This window comes from Orcinus orca, chromosome 16 (genome assembly GCF_937001465.1).
Source record: "Orcinus orca chromosome 16, mOrcOrc1.1, whole genome shotgun sequence".
NCBI classification, from domain to species: domain Eukaryota; kingdom Metazoa; phylum Chordata; class Mammalia; order Artiodactyla; family Delphinidae; genus Orcinus; species Orcinus orca.
Genome location: NC_064574.1, coordinates 51,475,924 through 51,493,778, shown reverse-complemented (window position 1 = coordinate 51,493,778; position 17,855 = coordinate 51,475,924). Strand labels below are relative to the sequence as shown.

Below are 17,855 nucleotides of genomic sequence, written 5' to 3'. Positions count from 1 at the left end.
TTCGGCCGGGCCCCGCCCCCTCCCCCCCACTCGGGCTCGGACGCTCGCGATTGGCCGCGCCAGGATGCGAATTCGAACGCCGGCTGTTGATTGGTAGAGCTTGCGCGGCCGCCCCGCCTCCCCGGCCCTGGCGGGTGTCCCTAAGGAGCGTGGCTCCGGGCCTGGCTGCAGCAGTGTCTCTGAATCCGCTCCGGCCCGCGTGGACCTGGCCTGTTCTGGGCTTAGGCCTTGTGGTTGACTCGGCGGCAAGAGGTCCTGGCGACCGGAGGCCACGGCGTGCAATGGTTTGTCAGTGAAGGTCTGAGCGGACCGGCCGCGCCTCCGAGCCCGGGGTCTCGGAGCGGGGACCCCGACGTGGTCTTCTACCTGCGGGGACGCAGGCTAGCCGGCACCCGCGGGCTGCGCCTCACCGAGGCTGGCCCTGACCTTTCCGACCCGCACCCCGAGGACGCACGCCCTTCTTCCAGCCCTTGCTTCAGGCGAGGAGACCCCTGGTTCGGTGGCCGAGTCGCTGTTGGCATAGATCGTAATGCAGAAAGTGGAGTCCAGAGACCTGGTGCTCGAAATCTTCATTGACTCATCCAACACGTTTGACTCCTTCCTCCCTTGAAACGTGGCTCACCCTGGACCCCTCCTCCATCCCTGCCCAGGGCAAGCCCTCACCTTCTCACTTGGACTAGATATCGTCCCCTGTCAGTCCCCAATGTCTCCTCGTGGTCACCTGGGAGCCCAACTAAAATAGAAGTGCACACCTGCTTGCTTTACTGGCTGCTTTCAGCCACAGCTGAGCGTTCTGTTTACTCAGGTATTAGGCAGTGCCCACCCAGTCTGTCTTTCTGCAACCAGCTCACATCCCACCTCTTTCATGAGACCTTCGGACAAGGAAAGAAATGCAGTCTCCTGGGAGAAGTGTTTGATGGAAGAGGACAGAGTGGCTTTTCCTGGAGAAGCCGGGGAATCTGGGGCAAGACTCTCCTCCCCCATTTCCCCACAGCCTCAGACAGCACTCTGTCCCGCTACCACTTATACTCGCTGAACCCCTTCAGGGTACTTGGTCTGTGCTCAGCAGCCGAACACACAGAGGAGCCATGGTGCCAAGGCTCCATGCCAGTCTGGAGCAGGAGACGAACGGATGACCACAGCATGGGATATGAGGCCTTGGAAGCTGGGGGTGGAGGAGGGGCAGGGGTGATGTTCATGGGAAGAGGAGTGGGTAGAGCAGAGCAAGCTTGGAACTTGCTCCCCAGATGCCCCACGTTCCCACACCAGAGGACAGGAGAATCCACAGGACCCCTAAGGGTTTTCAGTCTTCTTCACCTCACCTTTGTTTCCATTGGTTACTGTTTCCCAATTTGGTACTTTGTTGTCCTCCCCCTGCACTGTTACTTTCTTTGTTGCTGGTCTCCCCAGGGCAGAGGTACACTCTCTGTGTTAGATTTTGGTGGCATTGGCTTCACCAGTGAGTGAGTAAGTCACGCTCTCGCTCCCCTGTGACGCTGCGTGTCTGTGGAGTCCAAGTGGCACCCTGACCAGTCTCTCAGTTGTCCTCTATCTTGCTCCTATGTCCTTACCACTCTTTTTATTTATTCAGAGGTAAAGTTTTCTTGTTTATCAGGAAATAGGCGTTCTTCTCTTGGCTCTGCTGCAGCCATGCCATCTGTCACCCCCACCCACTGCCCTGGCAGTAAGAGCCCCTGGGCTCAGAGGGGTGATGAGCCACTCCCAGAAGGTGTGAGAAGAGCCCATTTCCCATTGGGCTTCAGGAAGGTGAGAGAACTCACTGGAAGAGTAGATTTTTGGGAGCTCAGGCAAGTTCCTGACTGGAATAAGATGGCAGTTGAAGGCCTGGGGTGAATGAGAAAGAAACTCAATGGTAGCAGGGTGCAGAGGGGAGAGTAAGGAAAAGTGAAGCAGGCTGGGAGCCTGAGGCATCCCCCACTCGGAGAGAAAGGAAGAGGAGCCTACAGAGGAGGCAGATGAGGGGCCATGGGGGGCCTGGTGCAGTGGGGAGAAGGGGGCAGGGGACACTGAGATGCCTCAGAGAAGTCACAGGAAAAATGGATGGAGTGGGTGTGGCAGCCAGGCATGTGACAACGCTGTACTTTTGGTGAGTGGTGAGGGGAGGTAGGGAGTGTGGGCAGGGATGGTAGACACCACTTTCCCAGAGCTGAGCTGAGAAGGGAGGGAGAGAACTACCTGCAAAGGAGAAGCCGAATGGGGCTTTGTAGAGGGGCGGGTGTGACCATGCTGCAGGGAGAAAGGCTATTGGGCAGGGCACTTCTCGGAGGAGAGCCCTCGTGACAAAGGTACACGGCCACACCCATCTGCACTCAGGCCGGATGGTCTGAGCTCACAGGCTTAGCTTAGTTCTTCTCATGCCTGAGCTGCATCAGAAGCACCTGTTAACACAGATTGCTGGTCCTCACCTCCCAGACTTCTGATTCAATGGGTTTGGGGTGGGGCCTAAGAATCTGCATTTCTAACAAGTTTCTGGATGATGTGGATGCTTCTGGTCAGACTCCACTTTGAGAACTTCTGCCTGAGTTGAATCCTGGCTCTACCATCTGTTGACCATGGAAAGTTGCCGGATATCTCTTAAGTCTCAGCTTACTCTTCTGGGCAATGGGATAATAATCATGTCCACGTCATGGGTTGACGGAGGGCCATATACAGGCTCACCCCTAACATTCGCGTGGGCCAGGGCAGAGAACAAATGGAGCCCCACAAATCCAAATATTGAAAAATGGTGCTTTAAGTTTGCAAACTTGTCAATCTCTTCTCTCCTCCTACCTTCAGAAGTACGGCATCATTACAACCATGGTCACCCCCAGGCCTCCATACTCCTGACAGGACATGGCAGGTGTTGTTCCTCTGAGGCTGCTTCTATGGCCAGGTCTCAGTGAGGCTGAAAGCCACCCAGGTGGGACTTGAGGGGATCCTTTTCCACAGAAATGCACCTGGGTCCTCCATCAGGCCTCTAAGGTGAGTGGCCTAAATCTGGTAGAGAGCTGCCCCCACCCCTCCACCCTCAAGCTGAGCTCACTGGGTCCTCAAGTTGCCTCTGTAACCCTTGCAGCCCATGGCAGGCTGTGTGCACCTGGGCTAACCTGGCACTGGGAACTCTTTATTACAGCAAGACAGCCTTTGAGGGAAGTGGTGAGGGAGGCTGGGAGGGAGGCCAGGAGGAAGACCAGGAGGAAGACCTGAAGGGAGGTGGAGTGGGAGGCCAGGAGGGAGGCTGGGAGGAAAGCTGGGAGAAAGGCTGGGAGGAAGATGGAGTGGGAGGTGGAGTGAGAGGTGGAGAGGGAGGCTGGGAGGGAGGTTGGGAGGGAGGCAGGGAGGGAGGCTGGGAAGAAGGTGGAGAGAGAGGTGGAAAGGGTAACAAGGGGCCTGCAGGTTCTGCCTTCGCTTGTTTGTTTTCCCCTTGGTTGGGGGGCACAGGGCAGGTGAAGCTCAGGAAGATGTCCTCCAGAGAGATCTGGTTGACTGAGTAGTCTTCCAACATGTACTTTTTCTTGGCTTGCTCCAAAATGCCAAACATCTGTGGGAAACGAGGAAGCCGCTATAGATGATGGGCACAGGGAAGGGGAGAGGAAGGGTCTTTGGGGTTGTTACAAAGCCCCCCAAAGGCCCATCCCTCTCTCAGCTGCTCCCAGACCACCTCTCAAGAAGTCAGTCCTACAGAATTGAGCTCTCTGTGATTTTAGGGAAAGGGACCCTGGCTGTGAGTGGTGCCAGAAGGCAGAGGCCCCAGCTGGGTCCCTGGATTGCTGTGTGACCCTGGGCATATGGTGTCCCCTCTCTGGGTCCGCTCACCTCTCTGTGAAATGAGGGGGCGGGGGGAGCTGACATCCGAGGTCCCTTCCAACTCAAACATTCTTATTTTCTATGAAATCCATGTGAATGTTGCAGCAGCACTGAATAAGACTTCCACCCGAAAGAGAGAACACCAGAAAGTGGGTGACATCAGAGGTGTGCTCCCTCTGATGCCCAGGTATGTGCTCACCTTCACCCAGCTGAGGTCATTGCCAGGCAGGTAGTAATGGACCATCCCTTGGTGCTCATCTTCCAGGACACTGCCTGCACAGTGTCCCCCTGAGGGCCGGGCTGGATGGCCAGGGGAGGGCGGCCCAGGCCCCTGGAATCGTGGCCCTCGTCCCAGGGGTCAGGGATGGACAGATGCACAGATGACCTCTGCACAGCAGCACATACCTGGGAAGGTCAGGTCCACGAATGCCTTGAACTCTTCCAGGGCCTCCTGCTGCCTGTCGCTCCAGATCTTGGCCCGTAGGGAGTAGCCACTGCCAAACTTGCTCTTGAGGTGCTGTGGGCTGCCCAGGCACTTGAACTGACCCTGCACCATGATGGCCAGCCAGGTGCACAAGGCCTCACAGTCCTCCATGCTGGGGAGAGGGAGTGGAGGCCTGACAAACGGCTGGGAGATGCTGATGCCCACCATCCACGTCAAAGGCTTGTGCAGATAGGAAGGTGTTGATGCCCAGATCAGGCTGTTCCTGATTCCCATGCTCAGGGTGTGGCCCACATGGTAGAGCCTGGGGACTCTCCTCACAGACTCTTACCAGATGCTGACAGGTCTTCTCTCCACCCAGCCCCTCCCGGCCCACCCCTCCCTCAGCCCCGGTCCTGGCTTTACCTGTGGGAGGTGATGACAATGGCCTTGCCAGACTTGCAGGCCCTCGCAACGGTGCCCCAGAGCAAGCTCCGGGCCACGGGGTCCATGCCAGTGGACGGCTTGTCCAGGAAGATGACTGTGGGCTCTCCAAGCAAGGCAGTGCCGGTGCTCAGCTTCCGCTTGTTGCCACCGCTGGGGCAGAGGGGGAGAAGTTGGGTGATTGGCAATCTTAAGTTTCCAGTAGTACAATCCTCCCCCCTTTTTTCTTCTCTATTAAGAAAGTGCTCACGCCCCACGGTGGGGCATTCAGTAATATGGCCCACCACCCTCCCTCAGGGGTGCACTGTGACTTGGCTGTCCACTCAGCATCTAAACCATTTCCCTGGACACAGGGATAGGTCCAGGGTTAGCACATGGTCCATGAATCTCATTTGAGGGTCTCTATGGATGTTAGGGGGATAAGAGCATAGGGCCTTTTTTTTTTTTTTTTTTTTTTTGCGGTACGTGGGCCTCTCACTGTTGTGGCCTCTCCCATTGCGGAGCACAGGCTCCGGACGCGCAGGCTCAGCGGCCATGGCTCACGGGCCGAGCCGCTCCGCGGCATGTGGGATCTTCCCGGACCGGGGCACGAACCCATGTCCCCTGCATCAGCAGGCGGACTCTCAACCACTGCGCCACCAGGGAAGCCCCATACGGCCGTTTTAGCTAACTTTATTTAATGAACACATAGCATTTACAATGTACAAGACACTGTTCTAAACATCCCAGGTGTTAACTCATTTAATCACCAGAAGATGCAAGGAAACACAAAAACATGCTTGAAACCGAAGTCAACAGAAGAAAGAGACAGAGCAACATCATCTAACCGCCTCTGACTTCCCTGTCCCGGGAGTGGGGTACTGCTGCCAGCCTGCAGGGGCGCTGTGCACAACTCGAGGGGTGGCCTGGGATTCCGGACATGTGTGGCCTTGCTTTGTTTAAGCTAACTGGAGTTGGGTTAGGATCATTGGCAACATAAGACTGAGGAATCCCCCAGGCTTCTCAGCAGAACAACAGCTCAGATGCCTCATAAAGAGCGGGATAAGGTAGTGTGTGCTTGAAATGCAAGTCTACCAGAAATCAGAAGCCCTTTGTGAAGCGACAGGAAGAATAATACCAATGGTGCATCAGCCCGTCCTCAGCCACATAACTGCCTGGGGCCAAGAGGAAGCTGTGCCTTGGGGCAGCCCAGGCCATTGACCCGTTCTTACAGGGGAGGGAGGCCATCTTCCCAAAAATCCACGCAGTGGCATGGACCACAAAACTACCCCAAGCATGGAGCTGACACGCCTTGCCCTACCCCTCAGCACTGAGAAGAACCACAACACATCTTATTACCGGAGGGGGAAGGGCCGAGGGAGCCCCAAGTCTCACCTGTAGGTCTTCACCAGGTTGTCGGCGTACGTGTACATGAGTAAATCATCAAGAATTTGGTCCACACAGGCACTGATGTGGAGCTTGGGGATGCCCCGGAGCTGGGCGTACATGACCAGTGTCTCCTTGTCCGTCATGTGGTCCAGCAGGACATCAAACTGGGGAGAGTAGCCGATCCACTGCCTCACCTGGGGTTGGAACACAGCCCAAGGGGTAGGCGTGTCAGAAGGAAAGCTGCCAATTGGGCAGGGGCCTGGACCCTGCCTCTGTCCTGTGCACCCCCATGTGTGCCACATGAACAGATATGTGCCATGGGGTGCCAAGGTCCAACAGTGACGTTCAGGAGTCTGGATGCAGCACTTGCTGGTGGCGTGAACCCCAATTCTGGAGGGTGCATGTGGGGCTGGAGTGCTTATTTCCTGCCTGCCTGGCAGGAAACCTCAGTGCCCAGTGCTCCCTACCTCTTGTCACCTTCCAAGTATATGGTCAGCAGAAGACGCTTTATTATTTCCCCTTTAAACACATTTTCTATTAGACATGTAACCCACGAATAGATTTTCTTTGTAAGGCTGCTGGAGTCTCTTGGCAGGGCACGCCCCGGGCAGTGCAGTCACATGGGGGTGCACTTCCAAACTTTTGCACGGCTGGGTGCTCCCCATAGGGGACCAACTGTGTTGCAAACAGTATCATCCTTTATCTACCATTCTGCAACTTGCTTTTTTAACTCGCCATTACGTCTTAAAGATCTTTCTTGGTCAGTAAATACAAACCTACTCCAGCTCAGTTTAACTGCTACTTAGTCATCCAGGAAACATTTCTAGATTTGAGTTGGCTGTTTATAAAAGATTCAGGCACATATGTGATATTTCCAAGTTTTTGCCGTTATGAACTTGCAGCAAACCACCCTGATTTGTGCCCATGTTCAAGAGCTCCCCTGGAATAGAAGATGACAATAGTATGATACCATTTTTGAAAGATAATCAGTGTTCTTCCTTCTCCTTTCCTCCTCCCTTTAAAGCAGCTGGACAGCTCTGGGCTCTGCCATCTGGGGGTGGCGTGTGGGGAGACCATGACGGGGTGCAAACCAGAAAATCACCTGGAATGTCTGCTTAGGGAAGAACATTTGCATCACCCAACTAAAGACAGGGCTTTTTTTTTTTTTTTTTTTTGCGGTACTCGGGCCTCTCACTGTTGTGGCCTCTCCCGTTGCAGAGCACAGGCTCCGGACGCGCAGGCTCAACGGCCATGGCTCATGGGCCCAGCTGCTCCGCGGCATGTGGGATCTTCCCGGACCGGGGCACGAACCCATGTCCCCTGCATTGGCAGGCGGACTCTCAACCACTGCGTCACCAGGGAAGCCCAAGACAGGGCTTTGGATTCCCAGACTGGGGCTTCCCCTGAAGACAGATGTCACTAGTCTGGAGGGAACTGCTGAGAAGAAAAACGCAGATGACTTGAATGAAGATGCTTCAAATATTTCAGTATTAAATATAAAGATTTCTGATTGCCTTTATCAACTGATTTTAATCTAATGTTTCTTCTATTTCTACTTTGCTAAAAAATTTTTTTTATTGAAGTATAGTTGATTTATAATATTAGTTTCAGGTATACAACATAGTGATTCAATAGTTTTATAGATTTTCCTCCATTTATTACAAAAAAAGGCTGTATTTCCCTGTGCTGTACAATATATGCTTGTTGCTTATTTATTTTATACATGGTCGTTTGTATCTCTTAATCCCCCCCATCTTGCCCCTCCCCACTGGTAACCACTAATTTGTTCTCTACGTCTGTGAGTCTGTTTCTGTTTTGTTATATACATTCGTTTTATTTTTTAGATTCCACATATAAGTGATAACATACAGTGTTTGTCTTTCTGTGTCTGACTTATTTCACTAAGGATAATACTTTCTAGGTCCATCCATGTTGTTGCAAATGGCAGAATTTCATTTTTTTTATGGCTGAGTAATATTGCTTTGTTTATATATATATATACACACACACATACGTACCACATCTTCCTTATCCATTCATCTGTTGATGGACACTTAGGTTGCCTCCATATCTTGGCTATTGTAAACAATGCTACTATGAACATTGGGGAGCATGTATCTTTTAGAATTAGTGTTTTAGTTTTCTTTGGATATATACCCAGACGTGGAGTTGCTGGATCATATGGTAGTTCTGTTTTTAGTTTTTTGAGGAACCTCCTTACCGTTTTCCACAGTGGCTGCACCAATTTACATTCCCACCAACAGTAGGTGACGGTTTCCTTTTCTCCACATCCTCACTATCATCTGTTATTTGTAGACTTTTTGATGATAGCCATTCTGACAGGTGTGAGGAGATAGCTCATTGTGGTTTTGATATGCATATCTCTGATGCCTAGTGATGTTGAGTATCTTCTCATGTGCCTGTTGGCCATCTGCGTGTCTTCTTTGGAAAAATGCTTATTCAGGTCTTCTGCCCACTATTTTTTTTTTTTTGGCTGTACTGCATGGCTTGTGGTATCTTACTTCCCCAACCAGGGATTGAACCTGCGTCCTTGGCAGTGAAAACGCGGAGTCCTAACCACTCGACATCCAGGGAATTCCCTTCTGCCCATTTTTTAATCAGGTTGTTTCTTTTTTTGATATTGAGTTGTATGAGCTCTTTATATATTTTGGATATTAACTCCTTATCAGTCATAACACTTGCAAATATTTTCTCCCATTCAGTAGGTTGCCTTTTCATTTTGTTGATGGCTTCCTCTGCTGAGCAAAAGTTTTTGAGTTTAATCAGGTCCCATTTGTTTATTTTTCCTTTTGTTTCCCTTGCCGTAGGAGACAGATTCAAAAAAGATACTGCTATGATTTATGTCAAAGAGTGTTCTATGTTCTCTTCTAGGAGTTTTATGGTTTCTGCTCTTACATTTTATCTTTAATCCATTTTGAGTTTATTTTTGTAAATGGTGTGAGAAAACCATGGTGTTCTAATTTCTTTTTTAGTTTTTTACTGAAGTATAGTTGATTTACAATCTTGTGTTAGTTTCTGGTATACAGCAAAGTGATTCAGTTATACATATATATTCTTTTTCATCTTCTTTTCCATTGTGGTTTATTATAAGATGTTGAATATAGTTTCCTATGCTATACAGTAGGACATTGTTATTTATCTATTTTATATATAGTAGTTTGTATCTGAAAATGTTCTAATTTCACTCTTTTACACATTCTTTTACAGTTTTTCCAGCACCTTATTGAAGAGACTGTTTTTTCTCTGTTATGTATTCTTGCCTCCTTTGTTGTAGATTAGTTGACCATAAGCGCATGGGTTTATTTCTGGGCTCTCTATTCTGTTCCATTGATCTATGTGTCTGTTTTTATGCCAGTACCATACAGTTTTGATTATTGGAGCTTTGTAGTATAGTCTGAAGACAGGGAACATGATATCTCCAGCTCTGTTCTTTTTTCTCAAGACAGTTTGCTAAAAGTTAAAAAAAAATCAGGGCTTCCCTGGTGGCCCAGTGGTTGAGAGTCTGCCTGCCGATGCAGGGGAAACGGGTTCGTGCCCTGGTCCGGGAAGATCCCACATGCCGTGGAGCAACTAAGCCCGTGAGCCATGGCCGCTGAGCCTGCATGTCCGGAGCCTGTGCTCTGCAACGGTAGAGGCCACAACTGAGAGGCCCGCATACCACAAAAAAAAAAAAAAAAAAAAATCATGAGTGGGTACTGAGTTTTTATTAAATGCTTTTTCAGCTTCTATTGATAAATATTTTTCTCCTTTCATCTGTGAAGGTAGTGCTTTACATTGGTGGATTTCCTACTGTTAAACCTTACTTACATTTCTGGAATAAACCTGATGATTGTAATTTTTATTCTTTCAATATACTGCTGAATTTGTATTGTTAATATCTTATTTAGGGTATTTATGTTCCTGTATGAAATTGGCCTATGGCTCATGTTGGATACTGTCTTTGGTTTTTCGCTTAAGATTGGGTAGCGCTCTGTCTTCTCGCCTATGCTTCTGAAGCGGTTATACAAGAAGGAAATAACTGTTTGGTGGTGGTTGGTATACTTGCCCATCAATCCCTTTTAGCCTAGACTCTTTTAAGAAGGGGTAGATCTTTAATCATTATTTCAATTTTACCTCCAGTTTTGGTCTATATAGGCTTTCTATTTCATGAACAAATTTTGGGATAGAAGGCTTGAAAATGTTATCATTTGATGCAAAGAAAATGAAGAAATGTGATGTTTCTTACACACCTGAGTCTGCAGTAAGCCTGTTGCCATGATGGCTCATCTGGGATGGCCAAGGAGCCCTGCTCAGAGCATGGTGGCACCATGGACCAATGACAATCCCACAGTGGAGCCGAATGATTCTGAGTGAGTAACTCTGACAGAAACGCATGTGGACTCTCAGAAGTCACTGCTGATTTTTAGAATACTAGCAGATTCTGGTAAGAATGTATTTTAGGAAATGTGAAAGAATGCTTAAAAATATTTGTACAGGGGCTTCCCTGGTGGCGCAGTGGTTGAGAGTCCGCCTGCTGATGCAGGGGACGCGGGTTCGTGCCCCGGTCCAGGAAGATCCCACATGCCGCGGAGCGGCTGGGCCCGTGAGCCATGGCCGCTGAGCCTGTGCGTCCGGAGCCTGTGCTCTGCAACGGGAGAGGCCACAACAGTGAGAGGCCCATGTACCGCAAAAAAAATAAATAAATAAAATTAAAAAATATTTGTACAGATAAAGGGTGGTAAGCAGAAGGCTCACAAAGGAAGAGAGCAAGGATATAGCTCTGTTAGAGTTTGCTGATGAGATTAATCCATGTGAGATTTCTAGGAGAAAATGGAGAAGTGGAGGAGCAGGTTTAACTGTATTTAAATTCTATATTTCCAACTATGAATTTTCACAAATTGCCAGGAGGTGATGTGCAGATGGGTTCCAGGGAGACTGAAATCCAATTTCTTGCCAGCCAGGCAGGATGAAGGTCTTATAGGCAGATGCCACTTGATTTTAAATAATACAAAGAAATGTAGCACTTCTTATCATTTGAGTTTATGGAGTAGGTTCATACTTTCTTGTCTGTGAGCTTCAGTAAATGTCTGTTGGATGGATGATTGATGACAATTATGCCAGTGGGAGGGTCTCTCCACGACCATCTGCCCTTGACCTGTCTTGTTTTGTCTTTTATTCCTTTGTTTGTTCATTTGTTCATTCCTTCTTTCTTTTTTACAACAGCTTATTGAGATATAATTAGCATACCATACAATTCATCCATTTACCACAATCACCCATCAGATGTGTTCAGTTCAATGGTTTTTAATGTAGTCACAGTGGTGGTCCATGATCACAATCAACTTTACAGCATTTCATCACTCCTCCGCAGAGCAACTTCAAATTCATGAACAGTTACTGCCCACTTTCCCCACTAGTCTACTTACTGTCTCCACAGATTTCCTGTTCTGGATATTCCATACAAACAGAATCACACAATCTGTGGCCTTTCGTGACTTGCTTCTTTCACTTAGCGTCATGTATTTAAGGTCCATCCATATTGTAGTGTGTGTCAGTGCTTTCCTTTTTATGTTTTTTTAAATTAATTAATTTATTTTTGGCTGTGTTGAGTCTTCATTGCTGCGCACAAGCTTTCTCTAGCTGTGGCAAGTGGGGGCTACTCTTTGTTATGGTGTGCAGGCTTCTCATTGTGGTGGCTTCTCTTGTTGTGGAGCACGGGCTCTAGGCATGCGGGCTTCAGTAGTTGTGGCACACAGGCTCAGTAGTTGTGGCTCGTGGGCTCTAGAGTGCAGGCTCAGTAGTTGTGGCACAGGGGCTTAGTTGCTCCACGGCATGTGGGATCTTCCTGGACCAGGGCTCGAACCCGTGTCCCCTGCATTGGCAGGCAGATTCTTAACCACTGCACCACCAGGGAAGTCCCCTTTTTATGGTTGAATAATATCCTATTGCAGGGATAGATCACATTTTTTTTATCCATTCATCTGTTTGTTGGTGGACATTTGGGCTGATTCCACCTTTTGGCTACTGTGAAAAATGCTGCTATAAACATTCATGTACAAATTTTTGTGTGAATGTAACTTTTCAGTTCTCTTGGATATATACCTAGGAGTGAAATTGCTGGGTCATATGGTAACTCTGTGTTTAACCTATCTTCTCTAACAATCTTAATCTTTTAATTGGAGTCTTTAGTCCATTTATATATAATGCAATTATTAATATATTTGAATTTAAATCTACCATCTTATTAGGGCTACCTACTTGTCCCATGTGTTCTTTGTTTCTTTTTCTCTCGCACTTATTGTCTTCTATTGACTATTTTTTATAATCCACAGGGCTGCCTGAGTGTCTTCTTTTTTCTTTAAATATTTATTTATTTTCTTTTTTGGCTGTGTCAGGTCTTAGTTGCAGCACATGGGATCTTTCCTTGCGGTGTGCAGGCTTCTCTCCATAGTTGTGGCATGGGCTCAGTAGTTGTGGCACAAGGCAGATTCTTAACCACTGGACCACCAGGGAAGTCCCCTGTCTTCATGACATGGCCACTAGCTTCCCCCAGAGTGAGTGATGTGAAGGGGAGAGTGTACTCAAAACATAAGCTGCAGTGTCTTTCATAACCCAATCTCAGAAGTGACATGCCACCTCTTCTACAGTATTCTGTCAGTCACACAGACCAACCCTGGTACAATCTGGGAGGGGACTACTCAAGGGTGTAAATATCAGGAGGGGGTTTTTAGGGGCTGTATAGGAGCAGTTTTTATATGTTTTTGAAGTTAAACTGATATAAATTCAAATTAGAATGTTATAACTTTAGGATGTTAAATGTAATTCCCATGGTAACCACAAAGAAAATAGCTATAGAATATACCCAAAAGGAAATGAGAAAGGAATTAAAATGTTTCATATGAGGTACCTAGAGTAGTCAAACTCATAGAGATGGAAAGTGGAATGATAGCTGCCAGGGGCTGGGGGGAGGGAGATGGGGAGTTAGTGTTTCATGGATTCAGAGTTTCAGTTTTGCAAGTTGAAAAAAGTTCTGGAGATAATGTTTATGATGGTTGCACAACAATGTGAATGTACTTAATGCCACCGAACTGTACATGTAAAAATGGTTAAAATGGTAAACTTCGTATATATTTTTCCACAATTTAAGAAAATAATTAATTTTAAAAGGTGTTGAAAGGATGTGGATAAATTGGAACACTCATACATTGCTAGTGAAATGTAAAATGGTGCAGCCACTGTGAAAATAGTTTGGTGGTTCCTGAAAAAGCTAAATAGAGTCACCATAAGACTCAGCAAACCCACTCCTAGGTATATACTCAAGATAACTGAAAACATGTTCAAACAGAAACTTGTACGTGAATGTTCACAGCAGCATTATTCATAATAGCCAAAATGTAGAGACAACCCAAATGTCCATCAACTGATGAATGGATAAACAAATTGTAGTCTATCTATGCAATGGAATATCATTCAGCCATAAGAAGGAACAAAGTAGCGACGCACACCAAAACCTGGATGAACCTCAAAAACATTGTTGTAAGTGAAAGAAGCCTGATACAGAAGGTCACATAGTATATGATTCCATTTACATGAAATGTCCAGAACAGGCAAATCCATAGAGACAGAAAGTAGATTATTGGTTGTCAGATGCTTGGGGGAAAAGGGAATGGGAAGTGACTGTTAATGGATGGGGTATTTCTTTTTTTCAGGTGACGAAAATGTTCTAGAATTAGATGGTGATGATGGTTGTACAACCTTGTGAATATACCAAAAGCCAATGAATTGTATACTTTAAAAGGGTGAATTTTCTATGAATTATATCTCAATAAAAAAATGTAATTAACAAATTCTGTTTGCAATACTCACAAACTTGATTGCACTCAGTCTGGTTCAGGCTCTTGGCATTGCAAAACTTCTGTAGTTCAAAGTTGTAATATAAGTTGGAGAAAGCCATCCCCAGGCAGTGGCCTGGAAGCGGTAGAAATGTGTGATCCAAAGACTCTGAGACTTTTGTGTAGCCTAGATCTGTGAGGGGAATAGAAAATATTAACTCTTCTTTCAGGAAGAAAAGGGAACATCCCCTAGCAACTCTCTGAACCCACTGTGCCTTTTATCCTGTATAAAGGATCTGTTATCTCTATCTGTTGCTATATCTGTCTCTGCACGTCACACTGCCAGGCCCAAGACCGGAATCAGGTTCTCCCTGACTCCCAGTGTTCCCTCTTCCCCTGTAGTCATTCAACCTCCAAGCCATAAGTATTTTTCTTTTGCAGTGCTTCCTGAACCTGTCATTTTACTTCTATTCCTATTGTTTATGCAGACAAATCAGAAAGAGCTTGGTGTGTTTGAGAAAACCAGCAAGAACGTGGCTGCAGAATGGGATGCACCTGTGGAAGCAGTGGATTTGAAGGCTGGAGGTTTACAAATGAGTTAGGGCCAGACAGGAGGGTCTGGTGGGCCAGCTTTGGAGTTATTTGAGTGTCATCTTACAGGTAGGTAAGAACACAGTTCCTGCCTGTACAGTTTGTAAAGCCAAAACCATCATTATTTGCAAATGCTGTACATTATCATGTACCTAGAAAAGCCACAAGAATCAATCAAAGAGCTATTAGAAATAAAAGAGAGGGAACTTCCTGGTGGTCCAGTGGTTAGGACTCCACACTTCCAATGCAGGGGACACGGGTTTGATCCCTGGTCGGGGAACTAAGATCCCAAAAGCCTTGCAGCCAAAAAAAAAAGAGAGAACAGAATAGACTCGCAGACATAGAGAACAGACATGTGGTTGCCAAGGGGGAGGGGGTTGGGGGAGGGATGGAGTGGAGTGGGAGGCTGGGATTAGCAGATGTAAGCTATTACGCATAGGATAGATAAACAACAAGGTCCTACTGTATAGCACAGGGAACTCTATTCAATATCCTATGATAAAGCATAATGGAAAAGAATGTATATATGTGTATAACTGAATCACATTGCTGTACAGCAGAAATTAACACAATATTGTAAATCAACTATACTTCATTTAAAAAAAAGAAATAAAAGAGAGGTCAGTAAACTGGCTGGTTATAAAATAAATATACAGAAACTGGGGTCTCTTAGAGGTTTGAGAAGCCAAGTTTTTAGGTTCATGTTATATTGAAAAGTGAAGAAATGCCAAATGGGGTTATAAATAAACTGTGTTATATTTAAAATATTTTAAATGTTTATTTACAACAAATAAACACAACTGCTCTGCAAAATAAATATGCTACTCATAAGCTAATTAATTTGTAAGAGGATTAACTCATAATGTGCTGCTTGGGTCATGAGCCAGCAGTGGGGCCATGTTTACAGTCCACAAATGTAATCAAGCCCTCACCCACCCAACAGGCCACTTCGTGCTTATCCCTGATAACTACACGTGCTACTAGCCGCCACCCTTCACAAACCACAAAATATCCTCACGAACAAAAAGGGGAAATAACTGGGTGGGATTAGAGCTCTAATTTCAGACTTCATGACTAGTCACACCACCAGCTCTAAACCAGTGGGTAGTCCAAGGGAGAGAGCCTGTGGACGTGTGACTTACAGATTCCCTGAAGAGAGGCTGAATAAACTCTTCATATAAAAAATGAACTCTACTCTCAGGGCTTGGATTTAGAGATTAGTACAGCTTTTGGGTGTCAATCTGTGAAATTCCTGTCAGTGGAGGCTACTGTGATGTATGGTAAGGTGAACTTGGATATGACGTCTCCAGACCAACATTTCCTGGGCCAGGACTCAGAAACTGAGCATCAGAGCCAGGGTCCACCCATGCGGCTGGAGGTGCAGTTTGGGGCACAACTCAGAAGTCGTGGCTCCACACTGTCGCTGAGGCCCCAGAGTCATGGCTCTGGTGACCAGACAGCTGCATCCAAGGAGACCATGCCTCAGCAGTACAGCTGCAAAGGTGGCAGACATGGCTCTGGGAAGGAGACACAGTGGGTCACGTCCTCCTCATTTTTTCTCTTTAGAATTCTAAATTTGGAAATCTAACCTGGAGACTGAGGTAGAGGGGAGATGGGAAAACTACCAGAACATCAGCAGTGCAGCTCCTGTGTGGGGTAGAGAGAAAGACTTAACCACTAAGCAAGGCTCATGAGCCCAGAGTGGGAATGAACAGTCAGCCACGGTCTCCTCCCAGACCTTCCCCTGTTCAGCGAAAATCTTCGGGCCCCTAAGAGACGAGTTGTTGAAATCTGAGAGGGGACAACCCCATGCCCCAAGCTCACCCTAACCAGAATCAGTTCACCAACAATACGTGTAATCAAAGGAACAGATATTTACAACTTCTGCTTGTTTTCCTTCCTTCCTTCCTTCTCTGCGGATCCTACTCCAAAGCTTGTTGAAGACTGAGGAGAGGTCACAAACCATCCATATCTAGCCCTCCAACTGAAGGACTTTTCTCTGCCACATTCCTGGGTGGGATTCATCCTTTTCTGGATCTTGTGTCTTCTTTCTCCTTTACTTTACTCCTTCACTTTGCTGGCCTATATCCTTAACTTTCCAAGAAAGTGACGTGGTGACTTCAATTTCTGTTTGCCCATTTGAAATTGTCTTTGTTCTGTCCATACACCTGACTGACAAGTGAATTCAGTATAGAACTCGTTGTCATCTAGGAAGCATCTGGGTCTTTTTTCATTCAGTGTTGGATATTTGATGGATCCCTTCAATCTTGAAGTTTGTTTTTTCAACTCTGGGAAATATTTTTGCTTTATTTCTTTGGTAGTTTCCTCAACTTCATTTCCTCTGTTTTCTCTTTCTGGAATGCTTATCAATTGAATATAATAGCATCTCCTGGACTTACTCTCACGTTACCTGCCTTTTTTCTCAACTTCTCCTATTTCTCTTATCTTTTTGCTCTACTTTGGCAGGTTAATTGACTTTATCTTCCAACACTTCTGCTAAATTTTTACTTTGGCAATCAGCTCCTTCTTGTCCTCAAAGTTTTTCTTCTTCATGGAATTCTGTTGTTTAATAGATGCAATCTTTTCCAAAATCTTTGTTTTGTTTGGTTTTGTTTCCTGCATGGCCCTACCCCTGTGTCTCCTTTTTGTTGGTTTGTTTTAGTCTTTTCTTGGCTGCCATCCTCAAGTGATCAGTGATCCTTGATTGGTCTGTCTATTCAGAGAGACAAATGAGGCACCAGGAGGTGATTTGCTAGCTTTGTTTATGGAGGTAGGGGGCAGGCTACATTTTAAGGCAATTAGGCAGGGGACCAGTCCATAATGTTTAGGTCTCTTTTGGAAGCAGTTTCAATTCATCAAGAGGAGGGATCTCTGACTGCTTCCGGGTGGGGAGTGGTAGTAGGGCCAGTGGAGATGGAACAGACTGTTTCACTCCCTTTCTCTGTGGTCCCAAGCCTCTCGAGGATTGTGTGTTGCTAAATTAGATACTTGCTCAGCCATTTTCCCCTCTGAATGCACTTTAGATGTTTCTTCATTGTGAATTCATACATTTTTATTTCCTTTGCTATCGTTTTAGTAGAGTCTCAGGAAAAAGAGCTCAGATTTAGCTTTCATAACTCTCTGTCTACTGCCATGGTGACAGCATCTTAATGAGGCCTCTAGGGCATGTGTACAAGGGCCAAGGGCCAGCCTCTAATGTATAGTTTTCTTTCTCAGGGAGTAGGGATGGAGCCTGTGAAGGCACTGGCATCCTTTTCCCCAGACCAGAGGTGAAGCTTCTTGCCTTGTCCCAGCCTCCCTCTTTTTATTTTTTTATTTTATTATTATTATTTTTTGCGGTACGCGGGCCTCTCACTGTTGTGGCCTCTCCCGTTGCGGAGCAACAGGCTCTG

At 46.7% G+C, this 17,855-nt stretch overlaps 1 protein-coding gene across 1 annotated transcript in view; it reads right to left on the bottom strand.

Moving 5' to 3' along the window:
- Positions 1–42: 42 nt before the first annotated feature.
- The window catches only part of LOC101276337 (ATP-binding cassette sub-family A member 17-like), a 60,504-nt gene continuing 42,691 nt past the window's right edge, over positions 43–17,855 (bottom strand). Inside the window, 6 exon segments of the mRNA XM_049699400.1 lie at positions 43–3,541; positions 4,213–4,403; positions 4,655–4,825; positions 6,047–6,234; positions 12,721–12,734; positions 13,907–14,065. Coding sequence (XP_049555357.1) covers positions 3,051–3,541; positions 4,213–4,403; positions 4,655–4,825; positions 6,047–6,234; positions 12,721–12,734; positions 13,907–14,065 — 1,214 coding nt within the window. The 3' untranslated portion in view covers positions 43–3,050.